We start from the raw sequence: 25,873 nt of genomic DNA, 5'->3' as shown, positions 1-25,873 counted from the left end.
GTCATTTCCCCCCATTGCCTACTATTTCTTTTTTTTTAATAAATAAATTTTTATTTTAATGGGGTGACATTAATAAATCAGGGTACATATATTCAAAGAAAACATGTCCATGTTATCTTGTCATTCAATTCTGTTGCATACCCATCACCCAAAGAGAGATTGTCCTCCATCACCTTCTATCTAGTTTTCTTTGTGCCCCTCCCCCTCCCCCTTACTATTTCTGCTTTTAACCTTTGTTATTTATCTCTGTGTATTTTCTTTTGGTTTACTTTCTCACTCTTCTACCTTTTGAGTGGGGGTTGGAATCATTTATTTAATTTATTTCTATTGATACAATGTTTAAGGCTACCAATTTTCTTACCACTACTTTATTTTTTAAATTTTTTTTTTAAATTTTATTTATTCATTTTTAAAGAGGAGAGAGAGACAGAGAGGAAGAGAGAGGAGAGAGAGAGAAGGGGGGAGGAGCTGGAAGCTCCCATATGTGCCTTGACCAGGCAAGCCCAGGGTTTCGAACCAGCGACCTTAGCATTTCCAGGTCGACACTTTATCCACTGCGCCACCACAGGTCAGGCTCTTACCACTACTTTAGATGCATCTTATTTATTCTAATGTGCAAGTTATTTTTTTAAATGTAATTTTAGTTTTATTCCTTTTTTAAATCCAAAACTTGTATAATAAAAATATTTTTAGTTTTTAGGGGAAGAGCCTTAAAATTTTTCTTTGTTAATTTATAGTTTTAGTACAGTGTGATCAAAGAATATTTGTAATGCTTTTTTTTACAGACTGTGATCAGTTTTTGTGAATGTACCATGTACATTTGATAAAGTATATTTTCTATTTAGAGTGTAAAATTTCAATATTTATCTATAACCTCTGCCTTATTGATTATGTTGTTTGTCTTCTATAATTTTGGTTTTTTGTACACTTGATCTGTTTTATATACAGATAATGTTATGTTAAAATCTCTTATTACTAAAAGTTTTAAAAAGTGTCATTTGTCACATTCAATACCTTTTGCTTGAATTCTTCGCAATAGTAATATCACAGTCTCTGTTTTCTTATTATTTCTATTTGCCCAGAATACTTTTGGTCATCCCGTTATTATTAGCTGTTATGGATACTTTTGTTTTAGATATGTGTTTTTTGACATAGTATACTTTGGTCCTGCTTTGTGAGCCACATTAAAAATTTTTTTCTTTATAGATGCATTAAATCTATTTATATTTATTATTGTAACTGATAGATTCATTCTCAAGTCTTATTTTTTATTGTGTTACATTAAATTTGCTATGTTTGTGTTACATTTCCTTTTATTTAAAAAAAATTTTTTATATTTATATAAGATTGTGTTCTTATATTTGTGGTTTGGTTTACCTTTATAAAATGGCTTTTAAAATTACTTTTTAAAATGCTTTTAATTTACTAGTTCTTAACCAGTTATTCCCTAGTAATTTTTAAATGAATAATATTCTCTAATTCTCACCTACTATTAGCCAACTATTGATGAATTATTCTATTCTCTTCTTTTTCTCTCTTCTACTCCTGTTTTTTAGGTGTCTGTCTACTTTATCAGAATATGTAATTTTGCATGTTATTCTTTTACTGTAGTCCCTGCCTTGCTTTTGATTTAGATGTACTGTTAAATACAATGAATGATGAAATTAAATATCTTGCTGATGTTTCCCTATTTATCTCTTAGTTGGATGAAGTTCTTCTCTTAGTAGATTACTCATGAAGGGTGCATAGATATGCAATTCCTTGAGTAGTTCTTAAAGCTTGATATTTGAAGGGATATCTTGGCTATATATAAAATCCTTGATTGATATTTTCTTTCCTTAAGTTTTTTGAAAATACAGTTACATTGTTTACGTGCTTTATTTGTTATTTTTGGTAAGTCTATTGCCAGTCTGATTTCCTTGCCCTCTTTATTTGATGTTTTTACTTGGAGACTTTCAGAAATTTTTCTTTATGTTAAAAGTTTAGGATATGGCCTGACCAGGTGGTGGCGCAGTGGATAGAGTGTCGCACTGGGATGCAGAAGACCAAGGTTCGAGGCCCCGAGATTGCCAGTTTGAGTGCAGGCTCATCTGGCTTGAGCAAAAAGCTCACAAGCTTGAGCCCAAGGTCGCTGGCTCGAGCAAGGGGTTACTCAGTCTGCTGAAGGCCTGTGGTCAAGGCACATATGAGAAAGCAATCAATGAACAACTAACGTGTCGCAACAAAAAACTGATGATTGATGCCTCATCTCCCTCCGTTCCTGTCTGTCTGTCCCTATCTATCCCTCTCTCTGACTCTCTGTACCTGTAAAAAAAAAAAAGTTTAGGATATGTCTTTTAAGTTGATCATTACAGATTAGTTATCCCATATACTTGCAGGACTCTGTCAGTATTTCTCTCACCTTATTTTTGAAGTTTTAATGGATTATTATTTTAAATTTTAGTTCTGTTCTTTTGTTTTGCTTTTCTTGTTTAGGAACTCTAATTATTAATCAGTTTTTTTCTTCTTTTCCTATTTTCGTTTCAGCCACCAATTTTCTCTGACCCTTTCTTACTTATTTTTTTATCTCACATTGTATTCCTTATTATCTTCCTGCCTTTATTTAGTCCTCTTTAAATCTCCATTTTTACTTCTTTTCCTTAGGCATCTTATAAGATAGTCTTAATTTCACTGTTTTTTTTTTTAATTTCTTTACTAAGTTCATTCAACGTTTTTTAAATTTCTTCCTGGTATTATTATCTGTGAGTTCATTTTTGAGTTAGTTTTCTGCTTCTTGTTTGTTTTCTTATCCAAGGGATGGTGGGAGGTGGGGTTAAATCAGCTGAGCTGTTTTGGTTTGAGTTTTGGTTCTCGTTTTCTTTGTTTTCTTATTGTAGCTTGTGTAGATTTTGTATGTTTTAAATTTATTCATTTTGTCCATTTGTGTAGTTTATATTATAATGAGTTCAAGGGCTCCATTTCTACCAGTGTAGCTAAGTTCAGTTTCTTTTATTTTTAAAATTTTTCTGAAGTGAGAAGCAGGGAGGCAGAGACAGACTGCATGAGCCTGACTGGGATCCACCTGGCATGTCCACCAGGGGGGCGATGCTCTGCCCATCTGGGGTGTTGCTCCATTGCAACCAGAGCCATTCTAGCACCTGAGGTGGAGGCCGTGGAGCCATCCTCAGTGCCTGGGCTAACTTTGCTCCAATGGAGCCTTGGCTGTGGGAGGGGAAGAGAGAGACAGAGAGGAAGGGGAGGGGGAGGGGTGGAGAAGCAGATGGGCACTTCTCCTGTGTGCCCTGGCCAGGAATCGAACCCAGGAGGTTCATACACTGGGCCGATGCTCTACCACTGAGCCAGCCGGCCAGGACTAAGTTCAGTTTCTTTTACAAACACCCTGTTTTGGCTTTGTTTGTTTTTGTGCTGGCAGAGACATTGTTGTGTCCTCCATTATTTTCTTCTTTTTTGCATTCCATGCGGGAATTGGATTCCAAGTTTTCCCCTTCTGCTGTTTTTTCTCTACACTGCCTAATCTCCAAAGGTACCCCTTCCTTCCCTTTTTTTTCCTGAACATGTTTTGTTACAGAGGAGATGGGGCTTGGTCCTTGGCTGCTGCCTTCCTCATGGGTACAAGAATGTTACTTTGCTCCTGTCTCTTTCTTTTGGCACAGATCTCCCCACCCTTCTCTTGATGAACTTTGGGGCCTTTGTGTCCTTAGAGACCTTGAGCGGCTCCACGGCATGCCACTTGTAGGAGGCAGAGTCACATCTCTTGGATCGTGTCCCACATGAACATGGTGTATTAGGTGCCCACAGTGGCGGCTCTGGCTCAGCTTGCTCATTTTCTTAGTGTGGCCCTTGATGAGCCCATGCCCTGGTGTAGTGCTGAGCCATGACTGCTGCTCTTTGGTGGCTACATCTTCTTTCATTTCTGTCTGCTTGTACCTCAGAAGCAATGCCTCAAACATATGCCGCCTTGAATCATGCCATTTTACGTTTTGTCTCTTTAGTTCTTTGATTACCAGTACTCGCCAACATTTGTGATAGTATTGATTCATTGTAGATGAGTTCATTTTTTTCCCTCTTCTCAGTGTATATTTGTACTTCTTCGTACACCTGGTTATTTCTTACAGGATGCCTGACGTGAATTTTTCCTTGTTGGATATTTGTATTTGATTAATATTCTTAAGGCTGTTATATTCTAACAATATTCCAAAGCTTTGTTCTGGAAGCAACTTGGTCCTTTTAGGTTTTTTAAAAAAATTTATTAGGCTCACTGTTTTAAATACTGGAAATTTGCCAAGAGAGTAGATTTCAGGTGGTCTAGTCAGCAAAACGAAAAAGTAACGATATAAGGAGATACATTAATTAGCTTGACTGCAGTAATCATTTTACTATTTATATGTAAATCAAATCATGTACACCTTAAATATATACATTTATTTATTTTTAGTTTTTGGTATTTTTCTGAAGTGAGAAGCGGGGAGGCAGAGAGACAGACTCCCGCATGCGCTTGACCGAGATCCACCCAGCAAGCCCACTAGGGGCCGATGCTCTGCCCATCTGGGCTGTTGTTCCATTGCAACCAGAGCCATTCTAGCGCCTGAGTCAGAGGCCATGGAGCCATCCCCAGCACCCGGGCCAACTTTGCTCCAATGGAGCCTTGACTGCGGGAGGGGAAGAGAGAGAGAAAGGAGATGGGGGAGGGTGGGCGCTTCTCCTGTGTCCCCTGGGAATCGAACCCGGCAACTCCACACACTGGGCTGACGCTCTACCACTGAACCAGCTGACCAGGGCCCTATAATTTTTATTAAATAAAGATTTGTTAGGTATAAAGAGAGAAGTACTTGGTCTAATCTGTTGAGGCATTGTTTTTTCCCACGGAGGCAAAATGCTCATTGTCCTCTCACACAGTGCCCTGGGAGTCATAAAGTTATGTGATCTGACTCTGGGAACAGGCACTAGAATTGCTGGTTGTTGGTGGATGCTGAGCACTGTTCTCTTTTATCCTTTCAGCTGGCCCTTTCCCTGTGCTTGGTAGTGGTCTGACACAGAAGTGTTGATAAGTACTCAACCAAATACCAATGGCTAGTTCTGAAGGTCTCTAAAGTTCTTTGTGCATCTCTTTCCTCTCCAGTACTCCTTTGGTTTCTAGTCACTTTGATCTGTCTGGATGTTCAGATTCACGTATTCAACTCAAGGAGTCTGCCAAGGTTCACCTGTCGAGGCTCTCTGTCATAGCCTGAAAACTGTCTCAAGTCCCTCAGCTGGGCAGCTGCAGGACTCGTTCCTTTGTTTCTTATCTCTTGGGGAGACTGTCCATCATCTTGAGAACTGCTGTTTCACATTATTTTGGATGGGTTTTTGTTTCTGGTTGTTGTAGGCAAGAGGATAAAATGGGTCCTTGTTACTGCCTGTGCCAGGAGCAAAAGTCTGTTCTTTACATTTTAACTACTCAAGAGAGTTTCTGTTGATAAGGCCCAAGTCAAGCAGATCAGAGGGCTAAGGAAAGATACGTTTTATAACTATAGAAAAATGAAGTATTAGGAAATGACTTGAGTAAGTAACAAGAAATTTTCTCCTTCAAATGGGATTGCCTTTAAAAGGGCACATTGTAAACATATGGCACAGGAATTGCCAAATTGAAAGTCAGGTCCCACTTTGATAGCCTTGTGAACTGTTTATAATTTAGACTGTTAATAGTGATAGTGATTTTTTATTCTTTGTTCCTTAGGTTTTTCTTATCTTTCTGTGTAGTTGCCCTTTTAAATTCTTTACTGGATATAATAAGAATCTATAATAGCAAGTTAAGCCATAAAAATAAGGAAGTATGAAAGACTGTACTTAGCATTTTATATTTATCAGATCCTGGATCTTTTGTCTGTATCTAGATGATTTTGACATTTTACTTACCTTTCCACTTGGTCTTCTTTGTTAAGCTGTTAGAAAACATGGGCTGGTGGGTCATATTTAGCATTTTCATTGACCTAAGTTCTCTTTTACTTCAGATTACTCTATTAATAGAGTTTTAACAAGTTCTTTAATGTCAGTAAATCTCTGAATAATATTAATGTATTTTTGTCTGTTTTTAATAGATGTAACTCTGAAAAATTTGTCTTAACCTGAGTTTTAATTACAGTACTATGATACAGTTGCTTGGTTTTAAAGTCTTTCACGTATGTAATCATTACAGACATCACAGCGATTTTCTTCAGCTGATGAAGAAGCAAAGCTTCATAAGACCATGTCTCAAGGAGAGATCACAAAGTTGGCAGTGAGACAGAAGGCTTCAGATTCGGATATAAGGTATAAAGTCTACACTGACAGTTAATAGGGAAATACAATTTTATCTCCTAATTGACTATAGTTAAATACTTAGCCTTTTTTTAAAAGCATAATTGATAGAGCAGTTACTTTTGAAATTTATCTATTTTCAAGTATTAAGTACCTACTTACTGTGTGATGTATAAAATGAGCTCTATCTTTCTGAGATTTCGATAGTCTTTAAATTATTATATGAGCTGTAATTTTTTTATTATAAAAGGAGATTAGACCTTATTTTTCAGTTTTGGATGTAGAGTCTAGTCTGAGTTAAGTGTTTTACAAATGGAACTGGGAAAATCTTTTGGAATATAATTATATTTTCTTTAAGAGAGTATGTGGAATTCTTATTTGTCAAATATTTTTGGGATGTGGATAAAAGTGAACCCTTGTGCGCTGCTGGTGGGAATGCAGACTGGTGCAGCCTCTTTGGAAAACAATGTGGCTGTTCCTCAAAAAATTAAAAAGGAATTTCTTTATGACCATGCAATTCTACTTCTGGGAACATACCTGAAGAAACCTGAAACACTAATTCAAAAGAATATATGCACTCCTGTGTTCATTGCAATATTATTTACAATAGCTAGGATATGGAAGCAGCCCAAGTTCCCATCATGATGAAGGGATAGAAAAGCTGTAGTACATTTACACAGTGGAATACTACTTGGTCTTAAAAAAGAAGGAAATTTTACCATTTGCAACAGCATGGATGGACCTGGAGAGCATTATACTAAGTGAAATAAGCCAGTCAGAGAAAGACAAGTACCATATGATTTCACTTATATGTGGAATGTAATGAACAATATAAATTAACTGCCACGGACCAGCAGGGCTAGTAATTGTCCAGGTCCTGAGTGAGAATGGTGTGGAATGAAGAAATAAATTCAAGAGAAAAGAAGTATTGGGATAGAGAGGTCTCTGTAAGCTGATAGGAAGCCAGAGCAAAGCAACCCTCCACCCCCCACCTTGTTTGCTTTATTACATAGTGCAGAGCCCTATGCAAATAAGGACGTCTCTGATACAAAGTCACATATCTGAGGCATAAACAGGAATCCTCTTAAGGCATAAAGAGGAATCCCCCCCACCATGTATAACTGAAATCAACCAACATCAGAACAAAAAAGGGTGAGAGGAAGGGCATGTAAATTGCCTCTAGCAGCTTAATCAAGCAGGTAAGGTGAGGAGTGGGACAAGTAGAAACACTCAGCTTCACAGCCAACATGGAGGTGTGTGGAAGAGTTTATTTAGCATTTAGCTTAAGCCTTAAACTGTGAGGACTTTGTCAGTTTGCAGTCTCCCATAATTAAACAAAATAGAAACAGAATTACAGACACAGAGGATAGACAGCTTTTAGAAAAAAGGGGTTTCAGAAGCTTTCATAGGGGAGGGGGTTGGGGGTGCTGAGAGAAAAAGGTGAAGGTATTAAGCAGTACAAATTGGTATTTACAAAATAGCTACAGAGATGTGGATTACATCACAGGTGATATAGGTAATAACATCAAGATAAATACTATGCAGCCTGGGGCAGCAGATAGACACTGTGAGGGGGGGATTCTCTGGCCACTTTGCTGTACAAATTGCAGAATGGTGTTGCATGTGGACTGTGGTTAAAAAATTTTAAAAAGAGAAAAATTAAAAATACAGTGAGTTCACAATAAAAACCAATTTTATAGTTAAGGATGAAGGAATTACAGGTATAGAAGAAATTTTAAAGTAATTTTATATTTTTTAAAATGAACTTCAAGTATGAATAAAATTGATCTATTTTAAGAAAAATATTTACTATCAAAACTGACTCTAGAAAATACCTAAAGAAAAGTTAAGCAGGCTAAATAAATAAGTAAATAAATAGCTTTGTTCCTTGTGTTATATAAGGCAATTGGGCCCTCACTGAACACTTAAAGATCACATTGAAGTTTATCTGGTTTATGACCTGATAAAGACTACTTCCTTAATGACTACAGAGGCATAATCTGAGCAAACTCAAATCCAGAGCAATTATCCTGGAGATCAAACTTTTGGCAAACTAGAAAGAACATATTACTGGAGATAGCAGACTAAGTATATAAATTTAATTTCAAGTTCTTGCTCCAAAATTGCTGAAATGATAAAACCTGTGCAGGATAAACAACAACAAAACAACAGAAGATAATAATAAAACTGTGGTATCCAAAAAGTAAGTAGACAAATTTTAAATGTCTTGATAGTGTTGCATTCACCAAGCGCGAGAACAAACGTCGGAGACTTTCAGGGGTTTAGATCTTCTTACTTTATTGGCCAAGTTTAACCTGCGCAGGGACGAACTCTTAAGGCGTCCGGAGACACCGTACCCACAAGCGGCTGCAAACAGAGTCGCGCCTGGCGCTTACAACTAGGTCCTTATATATCCTAAGTGAGCAAGCATTATACAGAAGCAGATGTGGCAGTTTGCTATTCCGCTTTCGCTAGGGGGGTCGCGTGCAACATAGCAACAGGGGAAGGGTCTAGCTCAGTGGCGAATTTCAAACATAAATTTCTGATAAGGGTCTCTAACCAATAGAATGCAGGATGTTTGCCCAACTTTGTGCTGATCTCTTTGTTCTTGGCCTCACAGGGACCCTATCAGCCCTTCCCTGTTCCTGCTCCTCCAAGAGTTAGACTCTGGCAGCCACAGCACACCTCCTCGAACCTAACATTCCCCCATCTCTTTTGGGCATAAATCAAACCCTTGATTCTTCATCAGTGGGAAGAATGGTATAAGGTTGGGACAGAACCATTAACTTCACTACTTCTATTCTTTCTTTAATGAAGGCAAGGAACTTGTTAAGGATTATTGGTCCAAAGGCAAGAGCCAATAAGAATAATAGGAGGGGTCCAGCAACTGTGGATATGAAGGTAGTTAACCAAGAAGAGGTCTTAAACATGGAGGCATACCAGCTAGAGCTTTCTTCTTCTGGGTCCCTGTTCCTTAATGTTTGTAAGTGTCATGATATTCTCGCTAATTACTCCAGAGTGGTTAGTGTAAAACCAACATTCTTCTCTTAATGCAGCACACACTCCTCCCTGCTTAAGGAGGAGGAGGTCTAGCCCTTTCCTATTCTGAAGGGCTACCTCAGCGAGGGAGTCTATTTGCTTCTCTAGGTATATTACCTGATCGTGAAGGAGTGCGATATCCTTTGAGAAGGTCTTGGATGACTGTCTGAGGGTGGTTTCTCCTTGAATGAGTGATGCTGTTCCTACAGCTGCAGAACCTACAATTCCTATGGTAGCTATGATAGGGATAAGGAGTGGGGTTCGTTTTTCCCTCCTCGGGGGAATAAGAAGAAATTCGGGGTTTCCTCTATATAGATATACCTGTGGGATAATATAAGCACTTACCCAAAGCTCAGGATGAGTGGGGACTATACACTTGAAGATACCTTGAGTGCACACAAACCATAGTCCTTCAGGAGCCTTCATTACTTTTGGGCCCTCTAGGGTGGCAGGTAGGGTTTCTTGGTTAAGACAATAGTCACTATAATTGGAGTTACTTAAGGTGAAATTTGCCAGAAGGTAGCAGGTCCTCCTCCCATGGAACTCTGCTAAAGTGAGAGATCCTTCAGAGAAACAATCTTTTATCTGATCCTGGTTTTGGTCCCTCGTAAGGGTTACTGTATTGGGAGCCAGTTCTCCTTCTCTCGAGGTGTTGGCCCCTAGCCCTACATAGAAAGGGGGTCTGAGGCCTTGGCCAGTTGGCTCAGTGGTAGAGCGTCGGCCTGGCGTGCAGGAGTCCCAGGTTCGATTCCCGGCCAGGGCACACAGGAGAAGCGCCCATCTGCTTCTCCACCCTTCCCCTTTTCCTTCCTCTCTGTCTCTCTCTTCCCCTCCCGCAGCCAAGGCTCCATTGGAGCAAGTTGGCCTGGGCGCTGAGGATGGCTCCATGGCCTCTGCCTCAGGTGCTAGAATGGCTCTGGTTGCAACAGAGCAGCGCCCCAGATGGGCAGAGCAGCGCCCCCTGGTGGGCATGCCAGGTGGATCCTGGTCAGGGGCATGCGGGAGTCTGTCTGACTGCCTCCCTGTTTCTAACTTCAGAAAAATAAAAAAAATAAATAAAAAAAAAAGAAAGGAGGTCTGGGACTAAGGCATAGCCAACAAGACTGTGATTCCAGGCTGCGTACTGTTAAAGAAGGGAAATACCTTATCCAGTAAATCTAGGGCATACATCTCTTGGTGGTGTGGTCTTTCCAGTAATGGGCTGGGAGTGTAAAAAGGCAATTTATGGTCCTGCCCTTCTGGCTTGACTGGTAAAGAGTCTGTAGTAGGAGTCGTGGTAGCTCCGTTCTGGTCTGGGCCTGTCTTATTATCCGGGAGTTCAGGTACTGCCGGGAGGCTGATGGGGCCTAGGTGGCCTGAGTGGCAGCCCGCTTCCTGCTCCTCGAAGGAGAGGTCTGTTCTTTGTAGGAAGTTTTCTGATGGTGAAAAAGGTACCAGGATCATGTCCAGTTACATATAGTCTTAGGCCCCATGTTTTTCCTGAATTCCAACTTGGGTATTTAGGCTTCTTAATTGTAATGATAGTAGGGTTACAATTATCTTTAGCACAGTCATCGTCCCAACCATCACTGGGCCTTCTTCCCCCTAATCTAGTTCCTAATCAAAAAAGACTTATGTCTAGGTCTGGTTTAGGTGGACTCCATTGAAATTCACTGACAAGTGACTCACAACCCCACTTTTTACAAAAATAATCTGAGTGAGACCCGCAAATGCGGCGTTGTCCGGAAGGGGGTTCAGGGCAAGCATAGTGTGGAGTATACCATAAAGCCCTATTCTTAACATGGGGTGAACACTTACTACCTGCGGTGTATGAGCTAGGCCAGTCATCTAAGAGTGGGCTCCTGGCTGAATCAGAATGTCTCCAAGCTGCTGGTGAATCACAGAATTTTTCTTCAAAAAAAAACTTTGATAAGTCAGCTTGGAGGGTTATGGGGTTGCTACTATCCCAGGTGTTATTCTGTGCTATAACTGTGCCATCTGCTGTCCTGATTAAAACCTATTCCTGCAACTCCAGTTCCTTGCTGGGTAGACAATATAAAGTTATTAGTCCTAAGTGGAGGAGAACGTGAGCTTTAGAGGCTCTCCAGGGGTCCGCTTGACTTGCCATCTCCGAGGTCCTTCGTCGGGTGGTTGGGCCGGCTTCACGAGGGAGAGGTGGATCCAGTAGGGCTTCTCAGCTACCTTAACAGCTGTAGGTGTGCTCAAGAGTACCTGGAATGGTCCGTTCCATCGTGGCTCAAGGTTGCCCCATCTGTGGTTGAGAATCCATAACCGCTCTCCAGGTTCTGGTGACTCCAGCAGTCTGGGATTGTATTTTCCTTCTGAGCTGGCTGATCTCTGGAGGGTTCACACTTCACTCCTGATGTGCTGCAGAGCCTGCAAGGACTTGAGGAAGTTATGGTTAGAAACTTCTAATTCCTCTCTGGTTAATCGAGGCACAAGGGGTATGGGCTGTCTAAACAGGATTTCATAAGGGGCCCACTTCTTAAGATAAGGGGTACATTTAGTTCTAAAGAGGGTGAACCCAGTTTTCACCTGTCTCCTTCAGTTTAATTATAGTCTCTTTTAGAGTCCTGTTCATCCTTTCTACCTGTCCTGAACTTTGGGACCTATAAATGCAATGCAATTTCCAGTTGATACCTACCTTAGTATAGCTAGTTCTTCAGATATCCTAGAGATGAATGCAGGTCCATTGTCTGATTCTAGGGCTAGGGGAATGCCATATCTAAGTATGATTTCCCTTAATAAGACTTTGCAAACTGGAAGCAGCCTCTCCTCACGTGGGGAATGCTTCCACCCATCCTGAGAAGGTGTCTACTAATACTAATAGATACTTATAACCTGACTTCCCAGGGGTCATCTCTGTGAAATCTACTTCCCATAACTCTCCAGGAGCTTTCCCCCAATACCTCATAAAGGGAGGCAACTTCTTATTCTGGGCATTTACCCTGGCATAGATGCTGCATTTAGGGACAACGGAGTGAACAATATCCCTGATGTTGGGCCCAGAATAATATTTCTTGACAAGTTGTTCTAGCTTATTCTGCCTTAGGTGAGTGCTATTATGAATATCTCTCACTATTTCCCTTACTATTCCCTGGGGTAAATAGAGCCGGGAGTCAGGAAGTTCTATCCATCCCTGCTGATTTTTCTTCCCCTTTAACTGTATCCCTTCCTGCTCTTCTTCTGGGGAATATCTAGGATCCGGAGGTAGCGTTGGCTTAGGCAGCAATGGCAGAAGGCTTTCCTGTGGTCCAGTGACTGCTTCTCTTGCAGCTGAGTCTGCTAGGTTGTTACCTTTTATAATAGGAGAATCCCCCTTCTGGTGTCCTTTGCAGTGGATAATGGCAACTTTGGTAGGTAGCCAAATGGCGTCGAGGAGGGCAAGAATTTCACTGCGCTTCTTAATGTCCTTCCCCCTGCTGTCAGGAGGCCTCTCTCCTTGTATATGGCTCCGTGAACATGGGCGGTGGCAAATGCAAAACGGCTGTCAGTGTAGATGTTGGCAACTTTTCCCTCTGCTATCTGTAAGGCCCTGGTTAGTCCTATTAGCTCTGCCCTCTGTGCAGATGTCCCTGCGGGCAGCGCTTTCTGCCATAGGACCTCATCTCCCGTAGTCACTGCTGCCCCTGCATACCGCTGTCCATCCTTGACAAAACTACTCCCATCAGTAAAGAGAGTCAGGTCTGCTTTTTCGTAGGCCTGATCCCTTAAGTCCAGGCGGGAGCCAGTCACCGTGTCAAGGATTTGCTTGCAACTGTGATCCACTGTGGACTCTGGTATTGGCAACAGGGTCACTGGGTTCAGGGCTGTTGTTTTGAGGAACTGAACAGACGGAGGGTTCAACAACTGAGCCTGATATTGTGTCAGCCTTGCATTGATAGCCACCTGTCAGGAGATGCTCGTAGCACTTGCTCTACGTAATGTTCCCCAATTACTTGGATGTCCTGTCCCAAAGTCAACTTACTAGCCTCCTTGACTAGTATTGAGGTGGCAGCAAGTGCCCTCAGACATGCTGGCCATCCCGAGGCTACAGGGTCAAGTTTCTTGGACAGATAGGCGACGGGCCTCTTCCCCGGCCCGAGCTCCTGACTTAGTACCCCCAGAGCTATAAATAGCTTTTCTGCTATAAATAGCTGAAAGAGTTTGGCCAGATCTGGCAGGGCCAAAGCTGGGGCAGTCCCTAGGGCCTCCTTAAGTGCTTGGAACGCTTGCTTTTTCTTTATCTGTCCATATGAATTGTTCTTCTTTTCCCCTGGTTAGTTCGTGTAGGGGTCTAGCTAGTTCTGCAAAGCCCAGTTCCACAGTCGGCAGTATTCTACTGCACCCAGGAATTCTCGTACCTGCCTCTTGCTGGTAGGCTCGGGGATCTGCAGGACCATCTGGATTCGCTGGCTGGACAATGTCCTTTGCCCTCCCTGTAAGTTATACCCCAAATAACTTACAGTTTGCGTCACAATCTGGGCCTTCTTGGCGGAGACTCAATACCCTATTCGCCCGAGATCTTGTAGCAGGTCCAAGGTAGCTTCCTCACACTCTCCTTCGTCCTTGGCAGCTATGAGGATGTCATCCACATACTGGAGCAGTATGATCAACAGATGGGAGGAGCGGAAAGCCTGCAGATCTTTACTGAGGGCCTCATTAAAAATGGTGGGGGAATTCTTAAACCCTTGTGGTAGTCTGGTCCAAGTGAACTGCACCACCAGTCCATTTTCTGGGTCGTTCCATTCAAAGGCAAAGATCTCTTGGCTCTGAGGTGCCAGGGGAATACAAAAAAAGGCATCCTTCAAATCCAGGACCGAATAATAGGTATGGGTTGGGGGCAATAAGCTCAGTAAGGTAGACGGGTTGGGCACCATGGGATGGATAGTCTCTACCCATGCATTTACCTCCCACAAGTCCTGCAGCAGGCGATAGTCATGGGTCCCCGGCTTTTCGACGGGGAGTAACGGGGTGTTCCAGGCTGGTTGGCATTCTCGGAGTATACCTGCCTTCAGCAGGCATTGCAAGTGCCGTGCAATGCCCTGTCTGGCTCGGGCTGGGACCGGGTATTGCCTGATCCTAACTGGGCTAGCAGTGCTCAGTAGCTGCACCAGGATAGGCGGGTGGTGGATGGCCAAACCTAGTGGGTTGGTCTCCGCCCAAACTTCAGGTACCCTGGCACGCAGGGCATCTGGAACTCCTGCTCCTTCCTCCTTACCTCCTTGGATAGTGGCAAGTAAGTATTCTTCAGACAGTGGGACAGTTATCTATCTCCAAGCTGACCTCTGCCTCCTTGTCCCTGGTAGGGCTTTCCTCCCATCGGAAGGTAATGGTGTCCTGAAGTTTTTGCAATAAGTCTCTTCCAAGTAGTGGGTAAGGGCAGTCTGGAATGACTAGGAAGGAGTGGGTAATGGTGCCTCTGCCCAAGTTAGTAATTCTTACGGTAGCCCATGGATAGGCTTATGCTTTGCCCGTTGCCCCTACTATTTTGGTAGTTGCCTTCTGAATTTGTCCTTGTGGTTGCTTTAGGACTGAGTAGGTGGCTCCCGTGTCAACTAGGAAGTCTATTGGCTTTCCTTCGACTGTTAAGGTGACCATGGGCTCCTGGGAGCTGACAGGAATGGAGCCCTAGCCCCATCAGTATAAGGTTTGGAGCAAGACCTCTGGGCCCTGTTTTGGCCCTTGGCTGTCGGCCTTCAACCTTGGACACTCTCTTCCAGTACCCTTTCTCCTTATAATAGGCATATTGATCTTTGGCTATTTGCCGTCCCTGGCCCTTTTGCTGTCCCCCTTTCCCTTTGGGAGGAAGTTTCTGGGCAGCAATCAGGATTTTGGCAACTTCCTTCACCCTACCAACCTCCAGATCATCCCTATTGACATACACCAGGGGTCCCCAAACTTTTTACACAGGGAGCCAGTTCACTGTCCCTCAGACCGTTGGAGGGCCAGACTATAAAAAAAACTATGAACAAATCTGTATGCACACTGCACATATCTTATTTTAAAGTAAAAAAACAAAACGGGAACAAATACAATATTTAAAATAAAAAACAAGTAAATTTAAATCAAGAAACTGACCAGTATTTCAATGGGAACTATGGGCCTGCTTTTGGCTAATGAGATGGTCAATGTGCTCCTTTCATTGACCACCAATGAAAGAGGTGCCCCTTCCGGAAGTGCAGCAGGGGCCGGATAAACGGCCTCAGGGGGCTGCATGTGGCCCACGGGCCGTAGTTTGGGGACCCCTGACGTACACCTTCTGGGCTATCTCTAATAGCTTGCTTCTATTTTCTCCTTCAAATCCTTCTATCTTCTGAAGCTTTTTCCTAATATCTGAAGCAGCCTGAGTCACAAAGGCTATATTTACTAGTCTCCTGCTCTCTTCTGCCTCAGGATCTAGAAGGGTATATACTCTATAAGCCTCCATGAGTCTTTCTAGGAAGGCTGCTGGGGATTCCTCTCTTCCCTGGATGATTTCACTAACCTTACTGAAGTTGGTAGGTTTTCTCGCAGCTGCCTTGAGTCCCCTCAGCAGAGCCCGGCGATACTGGAGGAGCGCGTCCCTTTCCCCGGTAGTATTAGGGTCCCAGGCTGGGGGCTGAGAAGGGAGTATGTCTTCTATTTCCCTTCTCCCGGCCATAGTCTCTCTCTCCTCCCCCAGGACCGCCTTTGCGGCCTCCTGCATTATCCTGTCTCTTCAGAAGTGAAGAGAGTTTGCTGGATCTGTTGACAGTCATCCCAGGTGGGCTGGTGAGTTCTGAATATGGTTTTGAGGAGGGAGATCAGCCCTTGGGGTTTCTCAGAGAACGGGGGATTTTGATGTTTCCAATTATATAAGTCACTGGTAGAGAAGGGCACATAAACAAGGCGAGGAGGTGCCCGTGGTGGAGCATCTGGTGCTGGCGGCGCCTCTCGGAGAGGCAAAATGGCACCTCCCGCCGGAGGCAAAATGGCGGTAGCTCCCGCGGAGGCAAAGCTCCCTCCCCATAAAATACTCCTCCATGGGTGTGGGGTGGGCTCAGGACCCTACCTGCATCCTGACGCGAGCAATCTGGTTCCTCTCGATGCGGGTAAGGTGGAGGCGCATTCACTGGGTCTAGGTGGTCCTTTGGTGGTTCGGGCAAGACTGGGTAAAGCCTAAGCTGGCTACGAGGCTGTTTCAGGGCCTGGGCTTCCCCCTTTCCCTTTTCCTTGACCTTCTTTTCCCCTGCGGTGAGGCAAACTGCCTGTCTGCCTTGCTGGTTTCCCTTCAAATACTTCCTAATGTATGCGGGCCGTTCGGTAGCTATATCGACCCAGACGTCTGTGTACAGATATTGGTCCTGGTGGGAAACCCTATAGATGGTGGCTCGAACAGCAAATAAAGTCGGAAGGTCAAAGGTACCCTCTGTGGTCTATCCTACATTAAAGGTGGGCCACTCTAGCTAACTTAAGGTTCGGAGAAATTCGGGGTCAGGTGGTGGGCCCCCGTATTCCCAGGCCTGCCTCTGGAAATCAGAAAAGTTCTTCAGCAGGCAGTCAAGTGGAGAGCCGGGTATAGATTCCTGCTGGCCCATCCTAAGAAAATCAGGGAGAAATAAAAGGGGACAACAAACAATACAGACTAGCAAGAAGCAGACGAGAAAATCTAACTTTTGTACATACGAGAATGACATGTAAATCAAAATTAACGCGGCGCAGCGTGGCGCAAGCAAATAAAAACCCCAACGTGACCGGTCACTTCTAATGTTAGCAAAACCAAATTTCAGAGAGTGGCATCCCGCCTCTGAAAGTCCTGGGTAGGTTACCGGCAGCGTCCCACCTACTACCTCAGGGTTGTTTGCTCCAGAGCCCAAAACCAAAAGAGGATCCTCAGTAAATACTTACTCAGCTCGAGCTGCCCATCCGGTCTCCAAACTGGGGGATTTCCCGGCCAACGCCCGAAATGTTGCATCCACCAAGTGCGAGAACAAACGTCGGAGACTTTCAGAGGTTTAGATCTTACTTTATTGGCCAAGTTTAACCTGCGCAGGGACGAACTCTCAAGGCGTCCGGAGACACCGTACCCACAAGGGGCTGCAAACAAGAGTCGCGCCTGGCGCTTACAACTAGGTCCTTATATATCCTAAGTGAGCAAGCATTATACAGAAGCAGATGTGGCAGTTTGCTATTCCGCTTTCGCTAGGGGGGTCGCGTGCAACATAGCAACAGGGGAAGGGTCTAGCTCAGTGGCGAATTTCAAACATAAATTTCTGATAAGGGTCTCTAACCAATAGAATGCAGGATGTTTGCCCAACTTTGTGCTGATCTCTTTGTTCTTGGCCTCACAGGGACCCTATCAGCCCTTCCCTGTTCCTGCTCCTCCAAGAGTTAGACTCTAGCAGCCACAGCACACTTCCATGAACCTAACAATAGATGAATCCTAAGCCAGGGTAAAAGCTGAGAAAGAAGTATCAGGTTGATTGAAGTTCCCCAAGCTTAGCAAAGAAGAGGAGATTTATTCCCTAGAAAGGATGAAAGAGAAGATCTCTGCACTTGGAGGTCACCGGATACATTTGAAGTCTAGGGTTCACGTTTGGCACAGGGGTTTTATTTAATCGGTGTTTGCTTACTGAACATTAAGATAGCCTAGCTTTTTTTTGACTCAGCTTCTATATTTTATGTACCCTCTAAGTAGGTGGTTCGAAGAGTCTTTGGGTCTTTTTGTCCAACCCTCTAGGAAAGAGAAATACTGGTATCAGGGGCTCTCCCTACAAAACAGACCAGCCAGATAACTCTACAAAGAAGAACACAGTTTGGGAGTCCCACCAGTCCGCACTAGATCTTCCAGACAGCTTTTATTTTTTACACGTTTTGATCTCCATATATTTGAGGAAACATCTTATATGAAAGAAACTAAAACTATGGATAAAATATAACTTTGAAGAAATAAACTATGGAGGTGGGGGGAGAGGACTTTAAGACAGACAAGTATAACTATCAGCAGACCTGCATAAATAAATATAACTATACCAATGAAACCAAACAGAGTGCATGAAAGAGAAGCTTCATAATAAAAGGAGCTTTTGAAAATTAAAAAATTAATAGCATAAAAAAGTAACTAAGAAGTGTTAGGAAGTTAAGACAGTATCACAGAAAGTTGAGCAAACAGACAGACGGAAGAGAAAAAAATAAGAAAAGTAGAGGAGCTCTTCAGTCAGTCCACTGATAGGAGCTCTGGAAAGGTAAAAAAGAAAATGGAAGGGATTAAATCCTTAATAAATAATTCAAATAAACTTTATAGAATTAAAGGACATTAGTTTTTAGATAGAAAGGGCACAACACAATGGATGAAAATAGAACCACACCAAGAGGCATGTCATTATAAAACAATAGAGACAAAAGGAACCTCCATTATGATGGTTAAAATAACTTCTCAGATAGGAGTTGTACAGCAAGCAGTGAGGGAAACCATGCCAGATTGCAGCAGGTTAGACGGCTCTGGGAGAGGTTTCAAGAATGTGAAGCTTGATGGAGTGCCCTTATGTTTGAACATGTTGAGAGAAGATACCTACAAATGGGGAAACCCTTGGAGGTGAACTGTATATAGGAAAGTAAGCAAATGTAAAACAACATTTATTAACCATAGAAAAATGGAGGTTAGGCAGTATACTACATGTCTCAGTTGTGACTATTATTTACATAGTAAAAATAGTGAATATTACTAAGAGAAAATACTGTATATCGGGGCACATTTCTGTTGTGGAGGTTGTAATACAAAAATGATGGAACATGTTTAATCATTATCTGTGGTCACAAGTGTGATAGCAATATAAGAATAATAAATATTGAAAGAATCAGTTAAATTCAAAAGGGTTATCTCTAGGAAGCAGAAAAGGAATGAGAATGGCAGAAGGGTGCTGTCATTTATAATGAGCCTTGTAGAAAATTTTTCTTTAGATTATATGAATGTATAAGTTTAGTAAGAAGCATTTTTTTTAAAAAAAAAAAAAGAACAAGAGAAAGAAGATCATGGGCTTCCAGACCAGATAGACCTCATTTTAACCTCCAGCTCCATCAACCCACTGAACCTCATTTGCTCATGAGTAGAGTATGGATAATAATACCTATTCACCCCAGTACATTTGACCCTTAAACAGCATGGGTTTGAACTGCTTGGATCCACTTATATGTAGATTTCTTAAAATAAATACATACAGTACTATAGATGTATTTTCTCTTCCTTATGATTTTCTTAATAACATTTTCTTTCCTCTAGCTTTATTGTAAAAATACAGTATATAACACCTATAACATACAAAATATATGTTAATTGACTGTTTCTGTTATCAGTAAGGCTTCCGGTCAAAGTGGGCTATTGGTAGTTAAGTTCTTGGAGAGTCAGAAGTTATGTGTGGATTTCCAGCTATGCATGGGGTCATTGCCCTTCATCCCCGTGTTGTTCAAGGGTCAGCTGTAGTAAAATTAGGCCTATATACAAGGCATAATACCTGGCTTCTAGTAGATGCTCAAATATTTTTTGATTGACTTAATGAACATACAAAGGAACAAATTAATGTACAAGTAAGTCTCCTACTATGGGGTTAAGATACCTGATATGTGGTCAGTCAGTGGGAGCTGTTATTATTACCTCAAGGTGTTGCCTTGAGATATGTGGTAAAAGAGAGTGTATAAGTACTAAGAACGAGGCACTGTGGCATAGTACTATAAATGTGATTCTCGCCCTGGCCCGTTGGCTCAGCGGTAGAGCGTCGGCCTAGCATGCGGAGGACCCGGGTTCGATTCCGGCCAGGGCACACAGGAGAAGCGCCCATTTGCTTCTCCACCCCTCCGCCGCGCTTTCCTCTCTGTCTCTCTCTTCCCCTCCCGCAGCCAAGGCTCCATTGGAGCAAAGATGGCCCGGGTGCTGGGGATGGCTCTATGGCCTCTGCCCCAGGCGCTAGAGTGGCTCTGGTCGCAACATGGCGACGCCCAGATGGGCAGAGCGTCGCCCCTGGTGGGCGTGCTGGGTGGATCCTGGTCGGGCGCATGCGGGAGTCTGTCTGACTGTCTCTCCCTGTTTCCAGCTTCAGAAAAATGAAAAAAAAAAAAAAATGATAAAAAATAAATAAATGTGATTCTCAGCTTTGTCACTCACTGGCTGTATATTCTTAGGAAAGTTATCTAATTGTTAAGTCTTCAGTTTTTCACCTGTAAAATGGTTCTAATAGTTTGAAAGTAACCATATTGTTATAATTAAACTAATCTTATGGAAGCATTTAGTACTGTGCCTGGAGCAAGATCACAACTCAAGTAAGGGGTGGCTTTTGTTAATAATATTGATGACTTATGAATATAAAAGAGTAATATTAAAACCTTTCTTAGGAAAGATGTAAAATTGTATCTAAATCATGATTACCAGAAGTGAAATGGACACACTTATGGGTAGACTGGTAGGAAATTACCCAACAAATCTAAACTAATATGCATCAGAGTAATGTGATGTCAGTGACTTCTTTAAAAATCTTTTCTTTCTTGTTATGTTGTGTGTATACTAAATGCAAGCTAGATTTAGGACAAGAATGAAGAGATACTAGTTTATAAACTAGAAAACCTGAGTTGGAATCCTAGGTTCACTGTTTTATAGCTGTTTGTTTTAGGGAATTTTTTATTGTCTCTGGGTCTTAGTATTTCTGTATTCAAGATGAGAAAACTACCTTTCAGATAAAATGTAAATGAAATTAAAAATTAAACATCACTAATTTATGTGTGGATGTTAAATAAATTAATGGTCATAAAAAGCTTAAAGTGTTATACAAATATTATCACTTGGGATGCACTGATTTCCATTTTTACCCTTATTCATTTTCTAAATAGACCTCAGAGAGCTAAGATGAGATTCTGGGCCAAAGGGAAGCAAGGAGAGAAGAAGACTACTAGAGTGAAACCTGCCAACCAGCTGGAGGTTTTGGCACTCTTCGCTGGCTCAGATGTGGTTCCAGCTCATCAGCTCTCAGATGGTAAAAATAGATAGTCTTTGTGATTGCTGTCTACTCTTTCTTTTCTTTTCTTTTCTTTTCTTTTTTTTATAAATTTTTATTAATGTTAATGGGGTGACATCAATAAATCAGGCTACATATATTCAAAGAAAACATGTCCAGATTATCTTGTCATTCACTTATGTTGCATACCCATCACCCAAAGTCAGATTGTCCTCTATCACCTTTTATCTAGTTTTCTTTGTGCACCACCCCCTCCCCCTCCCCCTCTCCTCCTTCCCTCCCGCACTCCCCCTCCCCCCCACCCCCGGTAACCATCACACTCTTGTCCATGTCGCTTAGTCTCATTTTTATGTCCCACCAATCTATGGAATCATGTAGTTCTTGGTTTTTTCTGATTTACTAATTTCACTCCGTATAATGTTATCAAGATCCGACCATTTTGTTGTAAATGATCCGATGTCATCATTTCTTATGGCTGAGTAATATTCCATAGTGTATATGTGCCACATCTTCTTTATCTAGTCTTCTATTGAAGGGCTTTTTGGTTGTTTCCATGTCCTGGCCACTGTGAACAATGCTGCAATGAACATGGGGCTACATGTGTCTTTACATATCAGTGTTTCTGAGTTTTTGGGGTATATACCCAGTAGAGGGATTGCTGGGTCATAAGGTAGTTCTATTTTCAGCTTTTTGAGGAACCACCATACTTTCTTCCACAATGGTTGCACTACTTTACAGTCCTACCAACAGTGAATGAGGGCTCCTTTTTCTCCACAGCCTCTCCAGCATTTACTATTACCTGTCTTGTTGATAATAGCTAATCTAACAGGTGTGAGGTGGTATCGCATTGTAGTTTTGATTAGCATTTCTCTAATAACTAATGAAGATGAGCATCTCTTCATATATCTGTTGGCCATTTGTATTTCTTCCTGGAAGAAGTGTCTGTTCATGTCCTCTTCCCATTTTTTTATTGGATTGTTTGTTTGTTTGTTGTTGAGTTTTATAAGTTCTTTGTAAATTTTGGATATTAGGCCCTTATCTGAGCTGTTGTTTGAAAATATCATTTCCAATTTAGTTGGCTGTCTGTTTATTTTGTTGTCAGTTTCTCTTGCTGAGCAAAAACTTCTTAGTCTGATGTAGTCCCATTCATTTATCTTTGCCTTCACTTCTCTTGCCTTTGGAGTCAAATTCATAGAATGCTCTTTAAAACCCAGGTCCATGAATTTAGTACCTATGTATTCTTCTATGTACTTTATTGTTTCAGGTCTTATATTTAGGTCTTTGATCCATTTTGAATTAATTTTTGTACAAGGGGACAAGCTGTAGTTGAGTTTCATTCTTTTTTTTAAAATTTATTTTTATTTTATTTATTCATTTTTAGAGAGGAGAGAGAGAGGGAGAGAGAGAGACAGAGAGAGAAGGGGGGAGGAGCTGGAAGCATCAACTCCCATATGTGCCTTGACCAGGCAAGCCCAGGGTTTCGAACTGGTGACCTCAGCATTCCCAGGTCGACGCTTTATCCACTGCACCACCACAGGTCAGGCGAGTTTCATTCTTTTGCATGTGGCTTTCCAATTTTTCCAGCACCATTTGTTGAAGAGGCTTTCTTTTCTCTATTGTGTGTTGTTGGTCCCTTTATCAAAAATTATTTGACCATATATATGTGGTTTTATTTCTGGACTTTCTGTTCTGTTCCATTGGTCTGAGTGTCTATTTTTCTGCCAATACCATGCTGTTTTGATTGTCGTGGCCCTATAATATAGTTTGAAGTCAGGTATTGTAATGCCCCCAGCTTCATTCTTTTTCCTTAGGACTGCTTTGGCTAATCGGGGGTTTTTATAGTTCCATATAAATCTGATGATTTTTTGTTCCATTTTTTTTTAAAGAATGTCATAGGAATTTTGATGGAAATTGCATTAAATTTATATATTGCTTTAGGTAATATGGCCATTTTGATTATATTTATTCTTCCTATCCACAAACAAGGAATATTTTTCCATCTCATTGTATCTTTTTCAATTTCCCTTAACAATGCTTTGTAGTTTTCGTTATATAGGTCCTTTACATTCTTTGTTATATATATTCCTAGGTATTTTATTTATTTTTTGTTGCAGTTGTGAAGGGGATTTTTTTGAGTTCGTTTTCTAATATTTCATTGTTGGCATATAGAAAGGCTATGGACTTTTGTATGTTAATTTTGTATCCTCGACCTTACTGTATTGGCTTATTGTCTCTAGTAGTCTTTTTGTGGATTCTTTGGGGTTTTCGATGTATAGGATTATATCATCTGCAAAAAGTGATACCTTTACTTCTTCTTTTCCGATATGGATGCCTTTTATTTCTTTCTCTTGTCTGGTTGCTCTGGCCAGAACTTCTAGCACCACGTTAAATAAGAGTGGAGAGAGTGGACAACCCTGTCTTGTTCCTGATTTAAGGGGGAAAGTCCTCAGTTTTATGCCATTTAATATGATGTTGGCTGATGGTTTATCATATATGGCCTTTATCATGTTGAGATATTTTCCTTCTATACCCATTTTGTTGAGTGTCTTAAACATAAAGTTGTGTTCTATTTTATCGAGTGCCTTTTCTGCATCTATTGATAAGATCATGTGGTTTTTGTTCTTTGTTTTGTTGATATGGTGTATTACATTAACCGTTTTACGTATGTTGAACCATCCTTGAGATTCTGGGATGAATCCCAGTTGATCATGATGTATTATTTTTTTAATATGTTGTTGTATTTGATTTGCCAGTATTTTGTTTAGTATTATAGCATTTGTATTCATTAGAGATATTGGTCTGTAGTTTTCTTTTTTTGTGCCGTCCTTGCCAGGTTTCAGTATGAGGGTTATGTTGACCTCATAAAATGTGTTTGGAAGTATTGCTTCTTCTTCAGTTTTTTGGAAGACTTTCAGTAGAATAGGAACCAAGTCTTCTTTGAATGTTTGATAGAATTCACTAGGATAGCCATCTGGGCCTGGACTTTTATTTTTGGGGAGGTTTTTAATGGTTTTTTCTATTTCTTCTCTACTAATAGGTCTGTTTAGGCTTTCTGCTTCTTCTTGACTCAGTCTAGGAAGGTTGTATTGTTCTAGGAATTTATCCATTTCTTCTAGGTTGTTGAATTTAGTGGCATAAAGTTTTTCATAGTATTCTACAATAATTCTTTGTATATCTACGCTGTCCGTGGTGATTTCTCCTCTTTCATTTTGGATTTTGTTTATATGAGTTCTTTTTCTTTTTTCCTTGGTAAGTATTGCCAGGGATTTGTCAATTTTGTTGATATTTTCAAAGAACCAGCTCCTTGTTCTATTAATTTTTTCTATAGTTTTACTGTTCTCTATTTCATTTATTTCTGCTCTGATTTTTATTATCTCCTTTCTTCGGCTGGTTTTGGGTTTTTGTTTTTCTTTTTCCAGTTCCTTAAGGTGTGAAGTTAAGTGGTTCACTTGGGCTCTCTCTTGTTTGTTCAAATAGGCCTGAAGTGATATGAACTTCCCTCTTATCACTGCTTTTGCAGCATCCCAGAGATTCTGATATGTTGTATTGTCATTTTCATTTGTCTGTATATATCTTTTGATCTATGCGCTTATTTCTTCTTTGAACCATTCATTTTTTAAAAGTATGTTGTTTAGTTTCCACATTTTTGTGGGGTTTTTTTCCTCTTTTTTGCAGTTGAATTCTAGTTTCAAGGCTTTATAATCAGAAAATATGCTTGGTACAATTTCAGTTTTCCTGAATTTGCTGATGTTATTTTTGTGGCCCAACATATGGTCAGTTCTTGAGAATGTTCCATGTACACTAGAGAAAAATGTATACTCTGTCACTTTGGGATGAAGTGTCCTGTAGCTGTCTCTCGTATCCAGGTTCTCTAGTGTTTCGTTTAAGGCCACTATATCTTTATTGATTTTTCTGTTTGGATGACTGATCTATAGCCATCAGCGGTTTATTGAGGTCTCCAAGTATGATTGTATTTTTGTCAGTTTTTGTTTTTAGGTCAATAAGTAGCTGTTTTACATATTTTGGTGCTTCTTGGTTTGGTGCATATATATTAAGGATTGTTATGTCTTCTTGATTCAGCATACCCTTAATCATTATGAAATGACCATTTTTGTCTCTGAGTACTTTTGCTGTCTTGTAGTCAACGTTATTAGATATTAGTATTGCTACGCCTGATTTTTTTTGCTTGGAGTATTGTTTTCCAACCTTTCACTTTGAATTTGTTTTTATCCTTGTTGCTTAGATGTGTTTCTTGTAGGCAGCATACAGTTGAATTTTCTTTTTTAATCCATTCTGCTACTCTGTGTCTTTTTATTGGTGAGTTTAATCCATTTACGTTTAGTGTAATTATTGACACTTGTGGATTCCCTATTGCCATTTTATAAATTGCTTTCTGTTAGTTTTGTATCTTGTTTGATTCTTCTCTTTTGTTTTTCTATCATTTGTTTTGGTTTGTTTGTATTCCATACTTCTTACCTTTGTTGCTACCTTTTTTAAGTCATGTGCTTTTGTGGTGGTTTTTTCAAGGGTGGTTACCATTAAGTAATGAAAAGGGTACCTACCATATTTATTGTAGTACCCTATCTTGTGAGTGTTTCTGCACTTCATCGTCTTTT

The 25,873-nt window shown here is 41.1% G+C and overlaps 1 protein-coding gene across 5 annotated transcripts in view; it reads left to right on the top strand.

The window, feature by feature from the left end:
• MYO9A (myosin IXA) overlaps positions 1-25,873 on the top strand; it is a 290,547-nt gene that overhangs the window by 213,898 nt on the left and 50,776 nt on the right. For all 5 annotated transcript variants that reach the window (XM_066277973.1, XM_066277974.1, XM_066277975.1 and 2 more), the window contains 2 exons: positions 6,176-6,288; positions 21,133-21,275. In XM_066277973.1, coding sequence (XP_066134070.1) covers positions 6,176-6,288; positions 21,133-21,275 — 256 coding nt within the window. The remainder of the gene's footprint in view (positions 1-6,175; positions 6,289-21,132; positions 21,276-25,873) is intronic.

This window comes from Saccopteryx bilineata, chromosome 4 (genome assembly GCF_036850765.1).
Source record: "Saccopteryx bilineata isolate mSacBil1 chromosome 4, mSacBil1_pri_phased_curated, whole genome shotgun sequence".
NCBI lineage: Eukaryota > Metazoa > Chordata > Mammalia > Chiroptera > Emballonuridae > Saccopteryx > Saccopteryx bilineata.
Note: the sequence above shows the minus strand (reverse complement) of the source record. Positions and strands in the feature narration are given on the sequence as shown.